The sequence below is a fragment of the Callithrix jacchus genome, chromosome 22 (assembly GCF_049354715.1).
Source record: "Callithrix jacchus isolate 240 chromosome 22, calJac240_pri, whole genome shotgun sequence".
Taxonomy (NCBI): domain Eukaryota; kingdom Metazoa; phylum Chordata; class Mammalia; order Primates; family Cebidae; genus Callithrix; species Callithrix jacchus.
In genome coordinates this window covers 47,684,718-47,706,408 of record NC_133523.1, presented here as the reverse complement: position 1 = coordinate 47,706,408, position 21,691 = coordinate 47,684,718, and the positions used below count along the sequence as shown (strand labels likewise).

At 48.2% G+C, this 21,691-nt stretch overlaps 1 protein-coding gene across 7 annotated transcripts; it reads right to left on the bottom strand.

The window, feature by feature from the left end:
- Positions 1 to 2,334: 2,334 nt before the first annotated feature.
- LOC108589559 (leukocyte immunoglobulin-like receptor subfamily A member 3) lies at positions 2,335 to 21,319 on the bottom strand. 7 transcript variants are annotated; one of them, XM_078360884.1, is made up of 16 exons: positions 21,159 to 21,319; positions 8,688 to 14,021; positions 8,212 to 8,293; positions 8,014 to 8,049; positions 7,550 to 7,834; positions 7,101 to 7,403; positions 6,583 to 6,879; positions 6,039 to 6,341; positions 5,686 to 5,736; positions 5,351 to 5,401; positions 4,600 to 4,719; positions 4,240 to 4,315; positions 4,123 to 4,160; positions 3,812 to 3,864; positions 2,794 to 2,934; positions 2,335 to 2,717 (listed from the first exon to the last, which is right to left on the bottom strand). In XM_078360884.1, the coding sequence occupies exons 3-16, from the start codon at positions 8,243 to 8,245 to the stop codon at positions 2,571 to 2,573; spliced, it is 1,935 nt and encodes a 644-aa protein (XP_078217010.1). In that variant the 5' UTR covers positions 8,246 to 8,293; positions 8,688 to 14,021; positions 21,159 to 21,319; the 3' UTR covers positions 2,335 to 2,570. The 7 variants fall into 7 exon arrangements, with proteins under 7 accessions (XP_078217010.1, XP_035141240.3, XP_035141238.3 ...); XM_035285349.3 differs by lacking the exon at positions 2,794 to 2,934; XM_035285347.3 differs by lacking the exon at positions 5,351 to 5,401.
- Positions 21,320 to 21,691: the final 372 nt, after the last annotated feature.

The window sequence follows — 21,691 nt, the reverse complement described above, 5'->3', positions numbered from 1 at the left end:
AAAAGAAAAATTCCACTTATAATAGCTAAAAAAAATTTAGAATTAAATTTAACCGAGGAGGTTGGATATGTCTGCATGGAAAACTTCCCAATATTGATGAATTAAACTGAAGAAGACCTTTTGATTAAATATAAATCAGAAGGTAGCTTATGTTCGTGGTCTGCAAGAATTAATATTGTTAAAATGTTTATATTACAAGGAGAATACATGGACACAGGGAGGGGAACAACACACACTGGGGCCTGTGGGGGAAGAGTGGGGAATGAAGGGAGGGAGAGCATTAGGAAAAACAGCTAATGCATGCTGGGCTTAATACCTAGGTGACGGGTTGATAGGTGCAGCAAACTACCATCATGCCTACCTATGTAACAAACCCGCACGTCCTGCACATGTGCCCTGGAACATAAAAAAATGTTTATACCTGCAGACTCAATGCAATCCCTGTCAAAATTCCAACGTCATTTTCCACAGAAGTAGAAAAAAATCCTAAAATTTGAATGGGACTACAAAAGGGCCCCAAATAGCCAAAACAATCTGGAGCAAAGGGGAAAAGGAGGCATCACACTGTGGAATCCCCAAATATCTTACAAAGCTACAACAATCAAGGCAGCACGGAACTGGCATAGAAACGGGTACAGTGATCAGTGCAACAGGGATGAAAACAAAGAATGAAACACACACGTTTATGATGAGTTGATTCTCAATAAAGGTTCCAAGGACGTATAATAGAGAGGGGGCAGTCATTCTGAATAAACGGTCCTTCGAGAAGTGAGTCTCCATGGAGTGTGGCAGTCTGGATCCTCCCTGGGCAGGTGGATGGTCAGAGCCGCATCCAGGCTCGGCTCAGCTGAAGGTTCCCTTTCCCGGCAGGAAGGAGGCTTCCTGGCTTCCTATTTGAGGGTCAAGCTGTGCAGCTGGGCACAGGTCACATCCTGGAATATTTACATGAAGAAGAATGAAATTGAACCTTATCTTATCCCATATACAAAACAGGCGGAAGAAAAGCTTCAGAAAGTTGGTTGGGGCAGGTTTTGTGGATATGACCCTGAAAACACAAGCAACAAAAGCAAAAATAGGCAAAGGGTGTGGCTTCAAACTGAACAGCTTCTGCACAGCACACAACAGGGTAAAGAGACCACGCAGAAATGGGAGGAAATAGTTTCACGCTCTATGCCTGACAAAGGGTTAATATTTACAAATGTATGAGGAACTAAAACAACGAAACAGCAAGAAACCGAAAACTACTTGAAACACAGGCAAAGGAGCTTAGCAGGCATCTCTCAGAAGAAGACAGGCAAACGGTCAGCATGTATATGAAAAGGTGCTAAGACAAAAGCTTTGTCTATTGAGTTGATAACTTTTGTTAATTTTGTTAAAATATTGAATTGCACGGATCGAGTTTTTTTATTATACTTTAAGTTCTGGGTACATGTGCAGATCTTGCAGGATTGCTACATAGGTATACACGTGCCACGGTGGTTTGCTGCCTCCATCCCCCCCATCACCTACATTAGGTATTTCTCCTAATGTTAACCCTCCCCACCCCTGCTATCACTCCCCTGAGCTACCCTTGCTTTTCATAAGCAAAATAAAAGAATAATAAAAACCACTATGGTCATGATATATTGTCTATTTTACAGAGACATGAATGTTACTTGCCAATATTTGTTAAGGGATTTAAATTTCTTTGAGAGATCTCCTATGACTTTCCCATTCTGTAGTTTCCTTGTCAGGTTTTGGTATCGATTTGTTCCTAGTCTGATAAAATTTATTTGTGTAAATATATACAAAATATTCTCAGGGAAAATTTATGCAAGTTTGGGGTATGGGGTGTGTGTGTGTGTTTCTTGAGTGCATAAGAGTTAGAAAAAGCCACCAACAAACCTTTCTGAAGTGACATTTACCTTGTGAGAACATTTTTGATTGCAGGATTCATACATTTTATATATGTTTACATATGATGATTCAGATTTTCTATTTATCCTTAAGTTCATTAAATAAACTGTAGTGTTGAATATTCATCTATCTCATCTGCATTTTCTGTTATGTCCGTGCAGAACTGCTCAGTTTCCTTTCACCTTTGTAAAGCTGTGTGTAGGGTCTGTAGTGCTGCCTCCTATTTTGTTCCTGTATGGAAATGTGTGCCTGCTTTTTTTTTTTCATTGTAGCCAAGATTCATGTATCATTAATGTTTTCAAGAATAAACCTTATCACTTTATTACTTTTTCTCTATTTTTCCTTTGTCCTCGTTAGAAGCTCCTACTATCCCATGTCATTGGTTTGATGTGTAATATTTACATGATCAATCAATTTAAAACCATTTTCAGACTTCTGTTTTGTTTTACCAGTTAACTCATTGTGAGCTGAGAGGTCTGCATCTTTATTTCGATAATACAGGGATCCTATTTATCTTTGCAGAATCAGGTGACTCCCAAAGTTCCTAGAATCTTCTGGTGGTCTATGTTAGGGGTTCAGGCTGGCTGGGGTTCAATGGTGCCGACTGGGGGAAGCTTCCATGCCTTCTGGGGTCCTGAGTCTTCATGGTGTGTAGAGACTGGGTCCTCCCTGGACTAGTGGACGGCCAGAGTGGCGTAGATGCTGTGCTCAGCTGGGGGCTCCCCTGCCTGGAACGAAGGAGGCTCAGTTGCCTCCCGTTTAAGGGTCAAGCTGTGCAGCTGGGCATAGGTCACATCCTGGGGGGCTTCAGATGCAGCAGCCTGCAGAGGGGGAGAATGAGAGGGAAGGAACGTGGTGGGGGTGAGAGAGAGGAAAGGACCTGCCTGACTGTCCTACCTGTACTTTTCTGCTTGTGTGTCCCTTGTGCTCAGGAATTCCCCAGACAGGGGAAAGAGGGGAGGCCATTTCTCTCCTGGGTCTGGAGTGATTCACCTTAGCATAGGTCACTGCGTGGGGGTCTTCATCATGTGGGCTGTCCTGGAGAGACAGTGGTGGGGGGTGTCCTTGAATCCCCCTGACCCCCTGGAGTAAATTTTCCCCACTGTTCCCAGAGTGATCCGTTTACATCCCTTTCCTGATGGAATCTCAGGGCGCCCTAAGGCTGTGGAGGGTCTGGCTGCTCCCTCCCTGAGGTTCTGGCCTCTCCTCCTCACTCTGACCTTGCCCATTTGGCTGAAGCCTCACGCCCGCCTTCCCACAAGAGCTCACTGTGGCCTCGGGGCCTTTGCACTGCTGTTTCCTCTGCCTGCAGGGGCTCGTCCATTAGAGGATGGTGTGGCCCTCTCCGTCCAGGCTTCTCAGATGACAGCTGACCAGACAGCCCTCGCCTTACCATTCAGACTGGCCCCACTGCCCTGCACTCTCTGCCCTTTCCCTGGTTCATTTTCCTTACAGCACGTCGCACTCCTGGACACTGTGTTTATTTGCATTTTGTCTCCCACCACGAGGTGAGCTCAGGAGGGCAGGGGCGGCTTTGCTCCCTGCTGTGTCTGCAGCTCCCACGGGGAGCCCCATCCACAGGGAGCTCCTGGGAACACTCGCTGGGTGAATGAATGAAGGGAAGCCCAGGGTGCCGGGGTGGTTCATTCCTCATCCTCCTGAGGCCTGGGGAGCCCTCTAACAACCAGACAGGCAAACAGAGGACGAGGAGCAGGAAGGGGACCCGGGAGGAGGCCCACGAGGTCCCAGGACACCAGGAGAGAGTGAGGTCACAGCAGGCGGGAGGCAGCGTGCTGGACACGGAGGGTCCACCCTGGACAGTGCTGAGAGCCGGGGAAGGAGGACAGAGAAGTCCTGCTGGATTAGATCCGGCACCAGGAGGCCTTTGATGCCCGGGGCAGGGGCGGGGTCTCACCCGAGTGTCCAGCTCCACCTCGTCCTCAGGCTGTGTGTCCTTCACGGCAGCATCTGCTGGGCAGAGCAAGGGGTTTGTCTCCTGGGAAGGTTCCCTGGGACCTCTCAGCCCCGCCAGCCCCTGCCCAGCTCCCAGATGGGGCCACTGAGATCCAGGGAGGGGCTGTAATGTCCCAATGTCCCACAGTGTGGGGTGAGATCCTGTCACCCTAAGCCCCAGACCCCTTCCAGCCTGTGCCCTTTCCCCATTGCTATGGAAACTGTGGGCCCCCATCTCCCTCCTGGCTGGGGTCACCTCTTCCTCTCACTCACAGAGGGTTTCTTCTTGGGTGTTGGCAGCTGGGCTGGACCTAGGAGAGGACATGGGAGCTTTAGGGGCAGTGTATGCGCCAGGGTGGGTGGGCGTCTGGGGTCTTCAGGCAAAATTACCTCCTCTGCAGGCCTCTGCCTGTGGGTTCTGGCTCCACAGCCCCTGCAGGACGTTGGAAATCAGCCTCTCTCTGGGCTGTGTGAAGAAGAACAGAGTCTCAGCCCCGGGAACACCTGCCCTGCACACGCAGCTCGAAGGTGAGGAAGGAAACCTGGACACACTCCTGCTTCCATGCTCCAAATGTCTCATAAGGTGGAGAGAGCCCGAAGGACACTTTACATTTGTATGTGGGGACTGACACTAAGTGCTTTCTCCATTTGCCTGGTGAGAAATGCTAGAACAGTTTCTCAAAGCTGCGTTTTCCCAGCGGTTTGGATTCCCTCTGGCCAGTGCCCTGAGCCCACCCCTTCTATACTCACCTGATGTCCAGCGTTTGCCCTGATGTCGATGTCGGAGGATGAGGAGGAGGAGGAGGAGGAAGAGCAGCAGGATGAAGGCCACTGAGGCCCCAGTCACAACCCCCAGGTGCTTTCCCAGACCTTGAGCATGAGGACGTCAGGAATGGGGTGGTGTTACTGATTGAGCACCTACTGTGTGCAGGTGACTGCTCTGCCTCTTATTCACCACCTCCAACCCCCACTACAGTCGAGCAGCATGGAATTGACACATCCACCCCACCCACTTTACAGATGAAAAACTGAGGCTGAGAGAGGGGAGTCGCCTGCCCCAGGCCCCCCAGCCAGACAGTGGAAGAGCTGGGAAGGAAACCCGGGAGTCTGACATGCAGCCCTTGTTCCCTGCATCTGAGCTGAGACCCAGAGCTGCAGGGAAAGAGCCTGGCCTCCTGAACCATAGCCCTGCTCCCCTCCCCTACCCCAGGTCAGCATCACTGTCACTGCTGCAGGTGGGACAGGACAGGCCCCTGTGGAATCAGGTCTGGAGGCTTCCCTGGGAGGCCTCCTCTCCCAGGAGGTCACAGCTGGGAGTCAGAGCTGAAAGGAACTTTCCCACCCCACAGGCCTCTCTCCTTTACTCTTGGAGAAACTGAGGCCCAGGTGGGGGAGGGGCCTGTACACATCACCATCTCCAGAGGAGCCTTAATCCAATGACAGAACCCACCCTTGCCTCCCCTGGACCCTGGCCACCTGCCACCCAGAGACCCTCACTCACCACTTTGGGGATCTGAATCTGGGGGAGTGACAAGCTGGTCCCCAGGGCCTCCTGGGTCAGGACGCAGAGGTGAGGGCTGGGGCTGTCCTTTTCCCCATATCAGCCTGGCTGCTCCTCCCCCAGGCTGGGACCCAACATCTCCCTCTACCTCCAGCCCCCACCTCTCAGCAACCCAGCCTCAGAGCCCCTGGGAGCCTGTGCCCCGCTCTGTCTCTGCCCAGCTCCTGGAGGAAGCCTGCGCTGAGTCCTTGAGGGAAAACGGATCCTCTGGGAGACTCGGGACTGCCCTGGGGGAGGCCGCACTCCCTCCCAGACAAGAGGCCTTAGTTACTCACCAGGTGTGGGGGTGGGACCGGTGGGTGGAGGGCTGGGTCCACTGGAGGGTCCTGGGTAAGGAATGGGAGGAGATGGAGGAGCTGGGTCTTGCCTGAAGCCTCCACCTCAAACCAAATTTCTCCACATTGGCCCTGTGGCCCTCCAGTCCCCTCCCCTACCCGCCTCTCCTCTTCATGATGCTGGTGATGCTGTTGAGGGTGGGTCTGCCTGGGAGGGCCCCATTGTCCTCCTTCCCTCTCAGGGCTGAGGCCCCTCTGGCTGAGCCTCCTACAGACCCTCCTCCCTCCATCCCAGCCCAGAGATCTCCTGGGGCAGGGCCTGAGCTCAGAGAGGACCGGGTCAGGGCCCTCACCTGAGACCACGAGCTCCAGGGGGTCACTGGGGTGAGACAGCGGGTAGAGGTTGGAGCTGCGTGAGCCGTAGCACCTGTAGGTCCCCGCGTGGGCTGAGGTCACAGGACTCATGGGGAATTCAGCCTGGTACTTATCAGATTGGTACTTTGATCTTAGACGCACGGGGGCATCAGCTGCTCCCTCCTTGGTCAGAAGGAAAGTGTGCATCCACCCCTGTGACTGACACAGCAGGGTCACATCCTCTCCTGAGGCCACTGTGGGGCCCGGCTGCACTGAGAGGGAGGGACTGTCAGGGATCTGTCCTGGAGAGAACAAGGATCGGTGAGGGGCTGCCCCGCCTTGTTCTGAGCTGAGACCTCCCCAGGCCTCTCTCTGGGACCCTCAGTCTCTGTCTCTGTTTTCTGAGTCTCCCCCTTCCCACCCATTGCCTGTCTCTTCCTCCCCTGGGACCCGCCACCCCTCATCCACCCCTCACCACTTGCGCTCCCCCAGCAGGGCCTGTGCAGAGCCTGGGTCCCTGACTGAACCCGCTGGGCTCCTCACCTGAGATCAGGATGTCCAGGGGGTCACTGGGGGCCGACCACTCGGAGGAGATGTTGTGGGCACCGGAGCATCTGTACTGGCCCCTGTGGGAGACCCTCACAGGGCTCAGGGTGAAGTTGGCCTGGGAGAGCCCAGCCTGGGTCTGCCGGCCAGGGCGCTGGAGGAGGTCAGGTCCCCAGTCCTTGTACAGAGCGAACCTGTCGTAGCCGACATCAGAGCCACACTGGAGGGTCAGGGTCTCCCCAGGGGCCACAATAGGACCCGGCTGCACTGAGAGTGATGGCTTCTCAGAAACACCTGGGAAAGGTGGTCATGGTCTCCAGGAGCCGACCCTCAGGCTCCCCACAAATGCTCCCTCTCCCCCAGCCTCACCACTGCTGATCTTCCTGTGTCTCTGGCCCAGGAACCCTGAGCCCTCTCACCCCAACACTGTCCCACCTGGAGCTGCCCTGAGACGCAGCTCCTCCCCATCTGCCCGGAGACTCAGGGATCTCCAGACAATGCTTTGAATTTCTCACCTGGGACCAGGAGCTCCAGGAGATCACTGGGTGAAGACCACACATAGGGAGAGCTTGAGTCATAACCATAGCACCTGTACGTCCACCTGCAACTCGGGCTCACAGGGCCCACAGAGAAGACGGCCCAGGACGACCCACGGGTACGGGGCTGGGAGCTCCGGCACAGTGGGTGTTCATCTTCTCCTTCCTTACACAGAATGAAGCCATCAAATGCCACCTGTGAGCTACACTGGAGGGTCACACTTCCTCCTGGGGTCACCACAGGGCTGGGCAGGGCTGAGAGGGTGGGTTTGCTGTAATATCCTAGAAGAGAAGGAGGCACCATGTTAAGTGGGGCTCACACCTCCCACATCATCACCAGGGCTGGGCTGTGAGAGGGAGATGCCCCTGAGTGCAGAGCCCCTTCCTGAGGGCAGAGCCTGGGGCTGGGACCCCTGCGTGTCTCTCACCTGTCATCACCAGCTCCAGGGGGTCACTGGGCTCTGACCAGCGAGTGCGTCTGTGATACTGACAGCGATACCGCCCTGTGTGTTCCCCAGCAATGGACTGGATGGGGAACTGGCCCTTCTTCACAAGCTCCTGTGGGATCCATGTAATCCAGTATGCTGCTTTTTTTTCTCGATATAGATGGTACTCCTGGGTTTCCAGGCTCCCCTGACATCTGAGGGTCACGGGACTCTCCTGGGTGATCATAGAGCCTGGCTCAGCCCAGAGGGTGGGCTTGTGGAAGGTCTCTGGCAGGAAATCAAAGGTCAGATTCTAAGTCATTTCCCACCTAACAGATTCCAGCTCCCAGCCACAGGACCCTCCAGACCCCCATAAGTCAGAACTGCTATTCCCCTCCGCAGCTGCACGGGGGTGGACCTTGTCCCCAGTGAGGAGGAGGACCTGGGCCAGCTGGGGACAGACTCACCTACCTCCACGTGGTTCCTGGAGCCCAGACTCAGCCCTGGAAGAGAGTTCCCTGTGAGAGATTTGCCCCTGAAGCCTGAGCAGCTCCTCCCCTCCCTGGGGTCTTTGTGAGCCCCTGGGGTCTCTCCTCATGGACCAGTTTGGCTGTGGGGTGAGGTCCCTCCTAGGTTAGAATCTCCCCTCCCTCTTCAAATCTCACCGAGACAGATCAGGACCATGAGGATGAGGGTCATGGCGTCTCCTCCCACCGCCCTGCTCTGCGGATGGATGAGCCCTCAGTGCTGGCAGGACAGAGAGACAGGGTGTGGACACTCAGAGGCTGGGTCGTTCTTGTCATGGGGTTGTGTCATCTGCAGCCACACGGGAAGCAGAACTGCCCTCCCCAGGAGCCTGGCTCTCATTCCTTTAGGTTTGAGGTGGGGGTGGGGGTGGGTCCAACCCCTCTGCAGACATTTCAGACTGTAATGGGGTCTTTCCTGACCCCCAGCCACTGTCTGTCTGCTTTGTCCTCATCTCACTGAGAGCCGGGATGCAGCAGCAAATAGAACTGGTGCCTTCCTGTATCTGCCCTTCCAGATGAGGGTGAGCTAAGGATTCCTGTTCCTTCTCAGCCTCCCATGAGGTCTCCCTCCCTCCTTCACCCTGTCCATCAGCACAGCAGTGTGGGGTTCTTACTTAGGCAGTTGTCTCTTCAGCCCTGGACATGCTTCAGGGAAGATGCAGGTCCATGCTCCAGGCAGGCTCAGATCAGCAGAGACGCATCTCACATCTGTCTGTGTAGTCCAGGTAGAGCTGTCTGTGGCCGTGGGCACAGAACAGAAATGCAGGGAAACAGGGGAAGGAAAGTTGGCTTCTTTCTTGGAACCGGATTGTGGGTTTTCTTTCAACCAAATAGTTCCCATCTCAACTTCCCCTTTTTAAAAATGAATCATCTCATCCTGCATCTGTGACTTTTCTGTTGGGTGTCTGCAGTGAGGGACTTGGGGTCATGAAGTTTAACCTGAGAGTTTCAGGAGTTTGGTTCAGGGCAGGGCTTGTTTCTACATCATTGGCAAAAGGGTTAATTTTTCAGTGTTTTCTAGAAACAACCTAAGGCGCTTTATCAGTACCTAGGAATGTTGGAGACCTCAGCTTCGGTTCAAGTCTGCAGGTGAAACATGCATCTGTCCAGCCCACAGAGCAGTCGTGGCACTTTGTATCTCAGAACAAAGAAAAAGTGGAGGAAACCGTGGGACCCTAGGGAGACCGTGGCTCCCCCTCGTCTGTGTTTGTGGACAGAATCTGGGATAGCTCAGCTCAGTGACCCGGGCCACACTGAGCTCTGAGCCACCTTTCCCGCGTGCGCATGACACAGAAGTGCTTTATCATTGTTGGACCATCACCTCTCACACATGAGTGTGAGGCTCACACAGGTCCCACTGTGCCGGGCAGGTCCTGAAGCTGATTCTAAGCTTGGCAGTGATCCTGACACTGCAGGGCTGGAGCGGCTACAGCAATACCTCATCTGTTTTCATTCCTGAGTCAGCCCTAGGAGACTCTGTATGGAAGATCAGGTGTGTGAGAGGAAAACCACCCCAGAGGAATGAAAATCACAGAATCCAGCCGGGCGCGGTAGCTTTTGCCTGTAATCACAGCACTTTGGGAGGCCGAGGCAGGTGGATCACGAAGTCAAGAGATCGAGACCATCCTGGTCAACATGGTGAAACCCCGTCTCTACTAAAAATACAAAAAATTAGCTGGGCATGGTGGTGCGTGCCTGTAATCCCAGCTACTAAGGAGGCTGAGGCAGGAGAATTGCCTGAACCCAGGAGGCGGAGGTTGCGGTGAGCCGAGATCGCACCATTGCACTCCAGCCTGGGTAACAAGAGCAAAACTCTGTCTCAAAAAAAAAAAAATGAAAATCACAAAATCAATTAGAGAAGAAACAGGCAATTATAGAAATAAATTGGAGAGATATTGTGAGATGAAAAATAGTAAATTATATTAGCATATTTAGAAATAATTTCATGAAGAACAAGTCACAGCTAAAATGATAAATATTGTATTGGTGTAGAATATTATTAAAATTTTCAGAAGTCATCAGAGAAACCTTAGAAATGAAAAAAATAGAAAAGGTAATTAATGCACACAAGAAATAAAATGACCAGAGTAAACTGATATCTCTCTACGTGTCACACTTTTGGAATGAAGGAAATAAGGAGTATGTGAGTCAGTAAATACCTGCAAAGAAAATAGTTGACATTTTTACAGAAATGACAAAAAAACAGAAGCTTAATGTGCACACATTTATAAATGAAATGAATGTCTTCACTACAGTAGAGTGAAGGATGTTTAGAATAAATAAAAAGTAATTTTAAAACTACTGGAGAAAATAAAAATGATTCTGAAATGAATGGCAAGCACATTGGGACTGGATTTCCCAAAGTCAACCATGGTGGAAAACATGACTGGGGGTTCAGGTTCAAGTTGGCTGAACGGAAACAGGGGGCATGTGCCTCTCTCGTTAAGAGAAATCAAAATGGTGAGTAAATAACAAAATACCAAGTGGATCTTCTAAAAGCGCACTGGGGCTCACCAGAGAGTGAGGACTTGGAAAGCACAGGGAAGAAAAGCTGAGAGCCAGGAGAGGTTCCTAACATGGAGAAGTGGTGAGTGAGTGACAGATTCCCTAACATGAGGAAGGGGTGAGTGAGTGACAGATTCCCTAACACTGGGAAGGGGTGAGTGGGTGAGAGGCTCCTTAACAAAGGGAAGAGGTGAGTGTGTGTGAGGCCCCTGGGATCCACACCCTTGTCTTGGCCCTTTACAATCCTGCTCACAGAAGAGGATTGACCCACCTTGACCCACCTTGGCCTACGGAGGCACACAAGGAGTTCCTGGAGATTTGGCAGAGTTGCCTCCAGAGTCCACACGGAATCCCACAGGCTTCTGATCACTGAGCAGACTGGGTCCAGCTGCCGCTGCCTTAGCAGGGAGGGAGGAGGCCAGGCACCTCCGTGGGCTCCCAGGATAAATATGACAGCTGGGGCACAGGACCAGCCAAGCTGAGCACCCCATGGCGCCCTCACTTCTGTTGCTTCCAGCTAAATGGGGCTTCCTTCCTGCTAAACGGGGCTTCCTTCCTGCTAAATGGGGCTTCCTTCCTGCTAAATGGGGCTTCCTTCCTGCTAAATGGGGCTTCCTTCCTGCTAAACGGGACTTCCTTCCTGCTAAACGGGGCTTCCTTCCTGCTAAATGGGGCTTCCTTCCTGCTAAATGGGGCTTCCTTCCTGCTAAATGGGGATTCCTTCCTGCTAAACGGGGCTTCCTTCCTGCTAAATGGGGCTTGCCAGCTTCAGGGCCCCAGTGCACCTGTCCTGCCCCCACCTGAACACTGTGGCCCTGGCTGGGTCCCCTCTGAAAGCCCAATGCTCGGAGGCCCCTGACAAACCCTTTGAATTCACTGCCACCTCTACCTCGGCCCCTGCTGCCCCAAGCCCAGGGAGGGAGACCAGGCACATTTGCATGTCCCCAGAGTAAAACTGAGTGCCACTTCTTCAGGAGGGAAGTGCGAGTGGGCCCTGCGCCCACACCTGCCAGTCTCCAGAGCCCCAGCCGTGGGGTCCTGCCCTCCCCAGGGACAGGTCCACAGCACAGCTGCCCAGCCCCCACCTGAACATTTCAGCCGCAGCCCCCTTCTGATAGCCCAGTCCTCACAGGCCTGTGATCTGCCCCCAGGCTCTACCACCTGAGCGTTCTGCCTGCCCCACCTGAGAGTTCTGCCAGTGACCTGGGGACTGGCCCGTCCCTCCTCATCACAGCCGGCACCTGAAACCTGGAACAGCTGAATCCCAGTCCCGCCCTTTATGACTCACGCACTGTCCAGCTGGCCTGTGATCCGGGGAACTGCCAGCCCTTTCCCACTCTGCTGGCACCTGACCACTCACCCCAGGGCCTGAGGTCGGGTCCCCCCAGCCAGCAACACCACAACTGACATCCACTTGTCCAGCCAGAAAGGCAGAAGCCCCACATCCCAGCTACATGAAGCACCAGTGTGACCACGACAGACACGGGCACCTGCTGAGGTGTCTGCGCTGCGCTGAGTGAGGAGGTTCTACCTTGGGATGATTCCTGCAGAGAGTGGCAGGCAGGTGTTTCCCACGGCTCTCAGCCACACAGTGGCCTGGGGAGAGACAACAGTGTGTGTCTGAACAGAGACTCATGAGTCCTGGAGCAGACGTGTGATAGGGAAACAGATAATGTTCTCCCCAGTGAGGAATGGAAATGGATGTAGGTCCATCACCGCCCCCCTTCTCCCCCAGCAGAGACCTCAGGGCATTGCCCACATGCTGCCCCAGCCACACCCATCAGGACTGCTGCATCATTAGGATATTTGTGGGTAAGCCAGGGGTTCCGGCTCTGCCCAGCTGTGTTTCCTCACCCCGCGGAACAGGAAGCTCAGGGCTCCAGACACTCCACACTCCAGCCCCTCCCCTGAAAAAACAGACAGCACCTCACAGGAAGCAGACAGGTCCACACCCACCTGCTTGTGCAGGGGCTGGCTCTTCCCCTTAAGCACCAGCTCCCCGCCTGCAATTTGAACCGCACAGCCCAACACAAACCCTGCTGCAGAAGTGCCCAAGACTATGGAAAAAGCCAAAAGACCCTTCCCAGCATGCTCTACAGTCACACTCCCTGCGGGGCTGGGGGAAATGTGCAAAGGAACCCCATCCCGGTGAAAATAAATCCGAAGAGAATGAGTGGCAGCCTCTCCAGATGACAAGGAATCAGTGTGAGGATTCTGATGTGTGAAAAATCTGAATATTGTGGCACCACCTAAGGATCACATTCACTGTCTGGCAATAGACCCTGAAAAAAAAGGAAACTCCAAAAGGACAGAAAAAGAATGAGACTGAGACGTAAATATTGCAAAGAATCAAGGAAATAAAAAGTTGGGCTTTTGAAAGTATAAACAATATTGACAGAAGGCTGACTACACTAACCAATAAAAAGGAGATTTAAATGAGCACAATCAGAAATGAGAAAGATGACATTACAGCCAACACCACAGAAATACAAAAGATCATCAGAGACGGCCGCGAACACCTTGATGCACATCAACCAGAAAACCTAGAAGAAAATGGATGGATTCCTAGACACATACAACTTCCCAAGATTGCACAGGAAAAAATAGAAACCCTCAACAGACCAACAACAAGCAATGAAAAAGAATCACTACTAAAACTTCTTCCAGCAAAAAAGCCCAGGAACAGATGGATTCACCGTCAAACTTTACCACATGTACAAAGAAGAGCTGGTAGCAATCACACTGAAGCTATTCCCAAATAATCAAGGAAGTGGGATTCATTCCTAGCTCATTCTATGAAACCAGTATCACCCTGATAGTAAAGTCAGACAAGGACTCAACAGAAGAATAAAACTACAGGCCAAGAGACCTGAAGAACACAGAGGGGAAAATCCTCAAGAAAATATCAACAAACGGAATCTAACAGTGCATCAAAAACATAATTCATCATAATCAAGTTGTCTTCCTCCCAGGATGAAAGGATCGTTCAATATATGCAAGTCAACTAAGGTGACTCATGACATAAACTTGAACTAAGAACAAAAAGCATTTTATCATCTCAACAGATGCAGACAAACTATTCAATAGAGTTCAACATCCCTTCATGATAAAATCCCTCAACACACTAGGCATAAAAGAAACACAGCCCAAAATAATAGGAGCCCTGCATGACAAACACACAGCCAACATCAAATTGAAGGGGGAGAAGTGAACGGTTTTCCCAAGAAATGGAACAAGACAAGGATATCCACTCTCACCACTCCAGTTCAACGCCAATCTAGAAGTCCTCACCAGAGCACTCGGGCAACAGAAGGAAGCGCATCCAGATTGGGAAAGAGGAAGTGAAATTATCTGTGTATGCTGATGACACGAGCATATACCTGAAAATCCTGAAGATTCTTCCAGAAGTCTTGTAGACTTGATCAATGACGTCAGTAAAGTCTCTGTATACAAAATCAAGGTACAAAAATCAGTAGCCTTTCTATACATCAGTACCATTCAAGCTGAGAACCAAACTAAACACACACACACACACACACAAACACACATACAAACACACACACAAACATACACACAAACACACACACAAACACACACACACATAAGCACACACACGAACACACACAAACACAAACACACACAAACACAAAAACACACACAAACACACAGACACACACACAAAAACACACACACACAAACACACACACAGACACACACACTGAGAAGCATATTTAACCAAGCAGGTGAAAGACCTCTACACAGAGAATGATGAAACGCTGATGAAAGGAATTGTAGGCAACACAACCAAATAGAAAAACATTCCTTGCTCACAAATGGGAAGAATCAATATTGTTAAAATGAGTATATTGCCCAAAGCACACTATAGATTCAACACAATTCCTGTCAAATTACCAATGTCATTTCTTTAACAGAATTAGAGAAAAAGCAACTTTTGAATTCATTTGGAACCAGAAATTAGCCTGAACAGCTAAAGCAATTCTGTGCAAGAAGAACAACCCTGGAAGCATCACACTGTCTGACTTCAAATTATACCACAAGGCGAAGGTAACTAAAACAGCATCTAGTAGTACAAAAACATACAGAGATGCCAAGGAAACAGAACAGAGAAACCAGAAATAAAGCTACGTGCCTACAACATACTGAGCTTGGCTAAAGTCAACAAAAATAAACAATGGAGAAGGCACCCTATTCAATAAAGGGTGCTGGGGAAACCGGGTAGCTATACGCAGAAGAATAAACTGGACCCCATCTGCCACCATGTAGAAAAATTAACTCGAGATAAAGACCTCAATGTAAGGCCCTGAAACTACATAAATCCTAAAACAATACTTGGGAGAAACTCTTCTGAACATTGGCCCAGGCGAAGAACTTATGGTAAAGACTCTTTAAAAATGCAACAAAACCCCAAATATACAAACAAATGAGACATGATTCAAATTAAAGGCTTCTGCACAGCAAAAGAAACAATCAACAGAAGGAACAGACAGCCTACAACAGAATGAACAGGCAGCCTACAATAGAAGGAACAGGCGGCCTACAACAGAAGGAACAGGCGGCCTACAACAGAAGGAACAGGCAGCCTACAACAGAAGGAACAGGCAGCCTACAACAGAAGGAACAGGCAGCCTACAACAGAAGGAACAGGCGGCCTACAACAGAAGGAACAGGCGGCCTACAACAGAAGGAACAGGCGGCCTACAACAGAAGGAACAGGCAGCCTACAACAGAAGGAACAGACAGCCTACAACAGAAGGAACAGACAGCCTACAACAGAAGGAACAGGCAGCCTACAACAGAAGGAACAGACACCCTACAACAGAAGGAACAGGCAGCCTACAACAGAAGGAACAGGCAGCCTACAACAGAAGGAACAGACAGCCTACAACAGAATGAACAGGCAGCCTACAACAGAAGGAACAGACACCCTACAACAGAAGGAACAGACAGCCTACAACAGAAGGAACAGACAGCCTACAACAGAATGAACAGGCAGCCTACAACAGAAGGAACAGACACCCTACAACAGAAGGAACAGACAGCCTACAACAGAATGAACAGACAGCCTACAACAGAATGAACAGGCAGCCTACAACAGAAGGAACAGGCAGCCTACAACAGAGGAACAGACAGCCTACAACAGAAGGAACAGGCAGCCTACAACAGAAGGAACAGGCAGCCTACAAAAGAAGGAACAGACAGCCTACAACAGAAGGAACAGGCAGCATACAACAGAAGGAACAGGCAGCCTACAACAGAAGGAACAGACAGCCTACAACAGAAGGAACAGACAGCCTACAACAGAAGAAAATATTTGCCAATCATGCCTCCAACAAAAGATTAGTGTCCAGAATCTACAAGGAAGTCAAATAATTCAACCTGAAAAAAACCACAAACAACTTCATGAACGTGAAAAACCACACGGAAAAGAACCATAAACAGATTTATAGAAAACTGAGTAAAGAACATCAACATCAACAGACATTTCTCAAAAGAAGAAATATCAGTGGCCAAGGAACACATTAAAAAATGCTCAACGTGATTAATCATCAGAGAAAATCAACTTAAAACCACACTGAGTATCAACTCACACCAGTCAGAACTGTGAGTCTTAAGAAGTCAAACCCGACAGAGGTTAGCAAGGATACATTGTTGGTAGGAATGTAAATGAGTTTATCTTTCACAGAAAGCAGTAGGGAGCCATCTCAAAGAACTAAAAATAAATCTACCATTTCGGGCCGGGCGCGGTGGCTCAAGCCTGTCATCCCAGCACTTTGGGGGCCGAGGCGGGTGGATCACGAGGTCAAGAGATCGAGACCATCCTGGTCAACACGGTGAAACCCCGTCTCTACTAAAAATACAAAAATTAGCTGGGCATGGTGGCATGTGCCTGTCATCCCAGCTACTCAGGAGGCTGAGGCAGGAGAATTGCCTGAACTCAGGAGGCGGAGGCTGCGGTGAGCCGAGATCGTGCCATTGCACTCCAGCCTGGGTAATAAGAGCGAAACTTCGTCTCAAAAAAAAAAAAAACCTACCATTTTACTTTGCAATCCCATTACATGGTATCCAGCTTTTAAAAAAGTCATTGTGTAAAAAGACAGCTGCACTCACTGTGTTTGTTGCAGCAGGATTCACAACCGCGGAGTCATGAAACCCACCCAAGTGCTCACCATCCGTTGACTGGTTTTAATAGTTACTCAGTTCACAGGCTTCACACGCCAGCCCCACATGGCTCACATATGAAACATATGAACTGCTTCACCTGGGGTGCTGCTCTTGGTGCTTTCTAGGGAGAGTTGGCTGGTCCCCTTCTCAGGGTAAACAGGCCTTTAAGTGGCATTTATCTGGTCCACGAAGCTCGCTGTTCTCTCCGGAATAACCTCCTGTGCCTTTGGATCACGTATACTCATTAGTGATTATTTAATAGTGAGTCCTGCATCAACGCAAACCAGCTCTTAAATTCTGAAGCATTTAAAAATTAAGAATTTTGCCCTTAAAGTGGTTATTTTTTACACTCCGCTACTTAGATAGTTTAAGAAACGGATGATACCAGTCTACAAAGTGGAACAATTCCTTTGCATTACACCCTCTGCTTTTTTTTTTTTAATTGCATTTTAGGTTTTGGGGTACCTGTGCAGAACATGCAAGATAGTTGCACAGGTACACACGTGGCAGTGTGATTTGCTGCCTTCCTCCCCTTCACCCACATCTGGCATTTCTCCCCATTCTATTGTTGTATCGGACCGAGCACAGAAAGTTAACACCAAGACAAAAGTATGCCAAATTGCAGGGTTTATTGCCAGCGACCACGGAGGACTCACGTCTCTCCAACCCGTGGCAGAGAAAGAAACGTGACAAGACCTTTTTATACCCACAAAACCACCTTGGGAGTGGCGGTGAGGAGTGGAGATGGGAATGAAAGCTGTCAATCACCTCCTAGGCTGAGACGAGGTTGAGGGGGCCTCTGGACATTCCAAGGGCCAGGAGACTTTTGTCATTCCGATTGCCACTTAAGAGGTTTACAGAAGTTAAGATAAACATTAGTTTATACATTATTTGGGCAAGTGCAGGCTCCACAGACTTTTTAGTTTCTTGGCGCCAGGATGGAATTATCTGGGGGTGGTTACTCTGATCAGTACCGGTAAACAAAGGCCAGCAATTCTGGCAGTTACAGAAAAGAGAAGGTATGCGGCTTTACCTCTCTTTGCATTTTGCAAGGTAAATTAGCAGTTTACAGAAGCCAAGGTTAGCAGTCATTGTAAGGAGAATGGAAACAGTTTTATCTCTTTATAAAATGGCATTGTACAGGTTCTAACTCTAGGCCAGCTATATCACACTATCCCTCCCCAGCTCCCCCTCGAGCTGTCCCTCCCCTATTACCCCCAATAGACCCCAGTGTGTGATGCTCCCCTCCCTGTGTCCACGTGTTCTCATTGCTCATCACCCGCCTATGAGTCAGAACATGCGGTATTTCATTTTCTGTTCTTGTGTCAGTTTGCTGAGAATGATGTTCTCCAGATTCATCCATGTCCCTACAAAGGACACGAACTCATCGTTTTTGATTGCTGCATGGAATATTACAGCCTCTGCTTTTAATAGTTATTTGGTTTTGCCTTTCCTCCATGTCAACTATTTTCTTGGTAATCACAGGTCTCAGAGTTAACTTTTGTTGTCCTGGCTAAATTGTTCTTTTTATATAGTTTTATCTGTCTATTTTTTCCTTCATTTTAAAGCAACTCTTAAATAGTTTCTTAACTAGGAAAAAACCTTCCTTTGTTTCAAAAAATCCACATCCTTGGATTTTATAAACTTCACCAAAAACATGTTTATGTTCCTATGATTTTAATTTAGTAACTCGAATTTCAAGCAAAAATTTTTTTTAAAACCGAGGTTTACCATAACATGGCTTTAAGATTTTAAATGACTGGAGAGAGTATTGAGATTACATTTGCTAAATTGATCTTACTAAATATAAACGTTATGTGAATTAAAAGGCATCTGAGCTAGTTTCTGCCAATCTAATAAGCACTTACTTTAAAGAAAAAATAGATCGGCTCTTTCATGTATTCTGGAAGTGAAATATCACCTCCAAATAACACATATAAAGATAAAGATAGAGATATAACAGGCATAAAGAATAAAAAGCACAGGTCTAAAAGGTATTTTATTTTTCTGTTTTTAAATAAAAATTCCTCTCTTACTTTAGATAATTAATAAAAGTCACAGAAGCCAACACAAGATGAAGGAGAGCCCTATCATCCAAGGCCTTTTCAAAAGAAAAAGAGTCAAACTTTGATATATTAATCACAGGAATTTAAAAAAGACACATTTTAGAATTTAAACATTAAAAACTTTTTGCATGAATAATGAGTTAATATTTTAGTAAAAGCTTGTTTTTTTGTTTGTTTGTTTATTTGTTTGAGACGGAGTTGCGCTCTTGTTACCCAGGCTGGAGTGCAATGGCAGGATCTCAGCTCACCGCAACCTCTGCCTCCTGGGTTCGGGCAATTCTCCTGCCTCAGCCTCCTGAGTAGCTGGGATTACAGGCACGCGCCACCACGTCCAGCTAATTTTTTGTATTTTTAGTAGAGACGGGGTTTCACCATGTTGACCAGGATGGTCTCGATCTCTTGACCTCGTGATCCACCCGCCTCGGCCTCCCAAAGTGCTGGGATTACAGGCGTGAGCCACCGCGCCCGGCCCTTCTTGTGTATTTTTTAAATATTGAAGAACCGTCTGTAGAATGACTACAATGTTTTCCTTAATCATAACCAACTGCATTACACAACCTTTTTTTTTGCACAACCTTTTTTAAAAAAGAAAACTCCTTCTTTCACTAACCTGAGCGTGACTAACGGAGACCACTTAGAATAAGCGTAAACTGCCTGTTTGGTCCTAAATATCCCTCTTTCTTGAACAACCAGTTATTTTATTTTAGGACAAAACTTCACTACCTAAGATACTTCCTTGTGTGAAATTAGTCTCCTTTTCATCTCCTTCGCCGGCGACTCGTCTCTATATTTCTACCTTTCTTTACAGCTCTGACTTCCTGTTGCCTTTGACCTTGTTTTATACATAACCTTTAGATAAGCTTTGATTTAGACAGATTTTGTCTTTTAATAAGAATTGTTCTTAAAAATATTTTCCTATAATTTTGAAATTGTAAACTACCCAGCTAGCCAATTAATACCTATTATTTAATATAACTTTAGATTCTAAATTATGTGACAAGTTTGTTTACAAGCATTTATTCCATTACATTTGCTTGATTAATAGTTTACCTAGATTATCTATGAAGACTGTGACAGTCAGCAGGGAAATTAATTCCCTGGTAACCATGTTATAAACTATGAATTTCAGGTGTTTGGCTAAGTAAGGAAACTTATGGTTAAATATAAGGATTTTTTTTTCTTACCAATAACTTAGTAGTTAGCTGTTTTCATTTAACCAACAATGTTACATGGCGTAATTATTTATAAAATTATACAAGCAAAAATCATCCTGTTTTCAGCTAGGTGTATAGTATTATAACCCTGATGGCGAATCTCATAGTCTTCAGCAGGGATAAGCACAAAACCTCAAAAAATGCAAACAAATGCTAACAATCTTTAAGACATTTCTAATCTTATTTTACCAATAATTGTAAAGCCAGCTTATTTATTAAAGATTTTACTTAAGTCAGGTGAACTTGAAGAAGCATTTTCTTCTGATTAACTATTTGATTTAAGCGCTTTCATTTTCTCTAAGCCAATTATTAGAGCTCTTTTGTATATTTTTAATAATGAAACTTTATGTATACAACACACAGATACATGGACATATTAGGCCTGATAATAGAAGCAGATCTTATAGATTCATAAAAACTCTTTTTTTTCTATCTTAAACTTTTAAACTTTTTCTTTTTTTGAGGCAGGGTCTCACTCTGTCACCCAGAGTGCAGTGACATGCTCTTGGCTGACTGCAACCTCCAGCTCCCGTGCTCAAGCGATTCTCCTGCCTCAGTCTCCCAAGTAGCCGAGATTACAGGTGTGTGCCACTACCACCTGGCTAATTTTTGCATTTTAGTAGAAATGGAGGTTCACCATGTTGGCCAGCCTGGTTTTGGACTCCTGACCTCAAATGATCCACCCACCTCAGTCTCCCAAAGTACTGGGAATACAGGTGTGAGCTACCATGCCCAGCCCTTTCAAACTCTTCAAAATCAGATAGCAAAACTTACATCTCAGAGTACAGAGGAAGAAGTCTGGTGTGTTAGAGGGAAATTAAAATGGATTTAATTGCCAATTAAACATGACATACAGAAATCTATTATAAAGACTTTTGAACACCCATACCCACACACCCCCACCCCCCACACAAGCATCCTATAGCTTTTACTTCAAAACTGTAGCCATGAGATATTAATATAAATTTGCCAGCTTGCAAAAACACATTTGGATCTAAACAGTGGTTTTTATCTCAGTAGAAAAGTAACAGCAGATGTAAAGCAGGCAGAAAAGAAAATAGAGAAAGGGAGGATGAGGAACTCCACAGTTTGCAGGTCGACCTTAGGGCTCTCTTACCTTGATGTAAATGTGCACGAAGACCATATATTTTTGTTTTACACAAACTCCAGCAAGCAGACGCACCACAAAACCAATGGAGTTGCCTGCAAGGGGGTCATTCTTCTTGTTTTCCCCTCATTCTTAGATTATTTGTTTCCCACCTTTTCTCTTCTTTTGCTAAAGGAGGACGTGAGCTGTGGCCTCAGGGTGTGTGCAGTGGGTCACAGGGTGCTGCTTGTGGGTGGGACTCCACAGGATCTCACCACTGATTCATTTCTTCCCTCTCATGTGTCGCAGTTTCTATCTCCAAAGGTCTAAACGCTTCAAGGAGGGCTCAAAATGCGAGTGACCAGCTCCCACATGTGCTTCCTGGACAAACCTTTTTGAAACTAATTTTGTTGGGGATTCCCTGTAGGCCACTCAAATCACGGTGGGTCCACCCCAAGGCAGTCCCATAAGCCCTCCTCATGACCTCCTACCTTTCAGCTGGAAGGAACAAAATACCCTTTCTCTCTCTCTCTTTTTTTTTTTCTTTTGAGATGGAGTCTTGC

What these genes read in the sequence shown, in the direction of transcription:
- LOC108589559 (XM_078360881.1), bottom strand. Translation starts at nt 8,245, where the DNA reads ATGACCCTCATCCTCATGGTCCTGATCTGTCTCG. An exon ending in CAGGAACCACGTGGAGGTAG is followed by an intron (nt 7,835 to 8,013) that starts GTGAGTCTGTCC and finishes ATTTCCTGCCAG; the next exon opens with AGACCTTCCACAAGCCCACC. An exon ending in CGGTCCCACCCCCACACCTG is followed by an intron (nt 5,402 to 5,685) that starts GTGAGTAACTAA and finishes GTCCTGACCCAG; the next exon opens with GAGGCCCTGGGGACCAGCTT.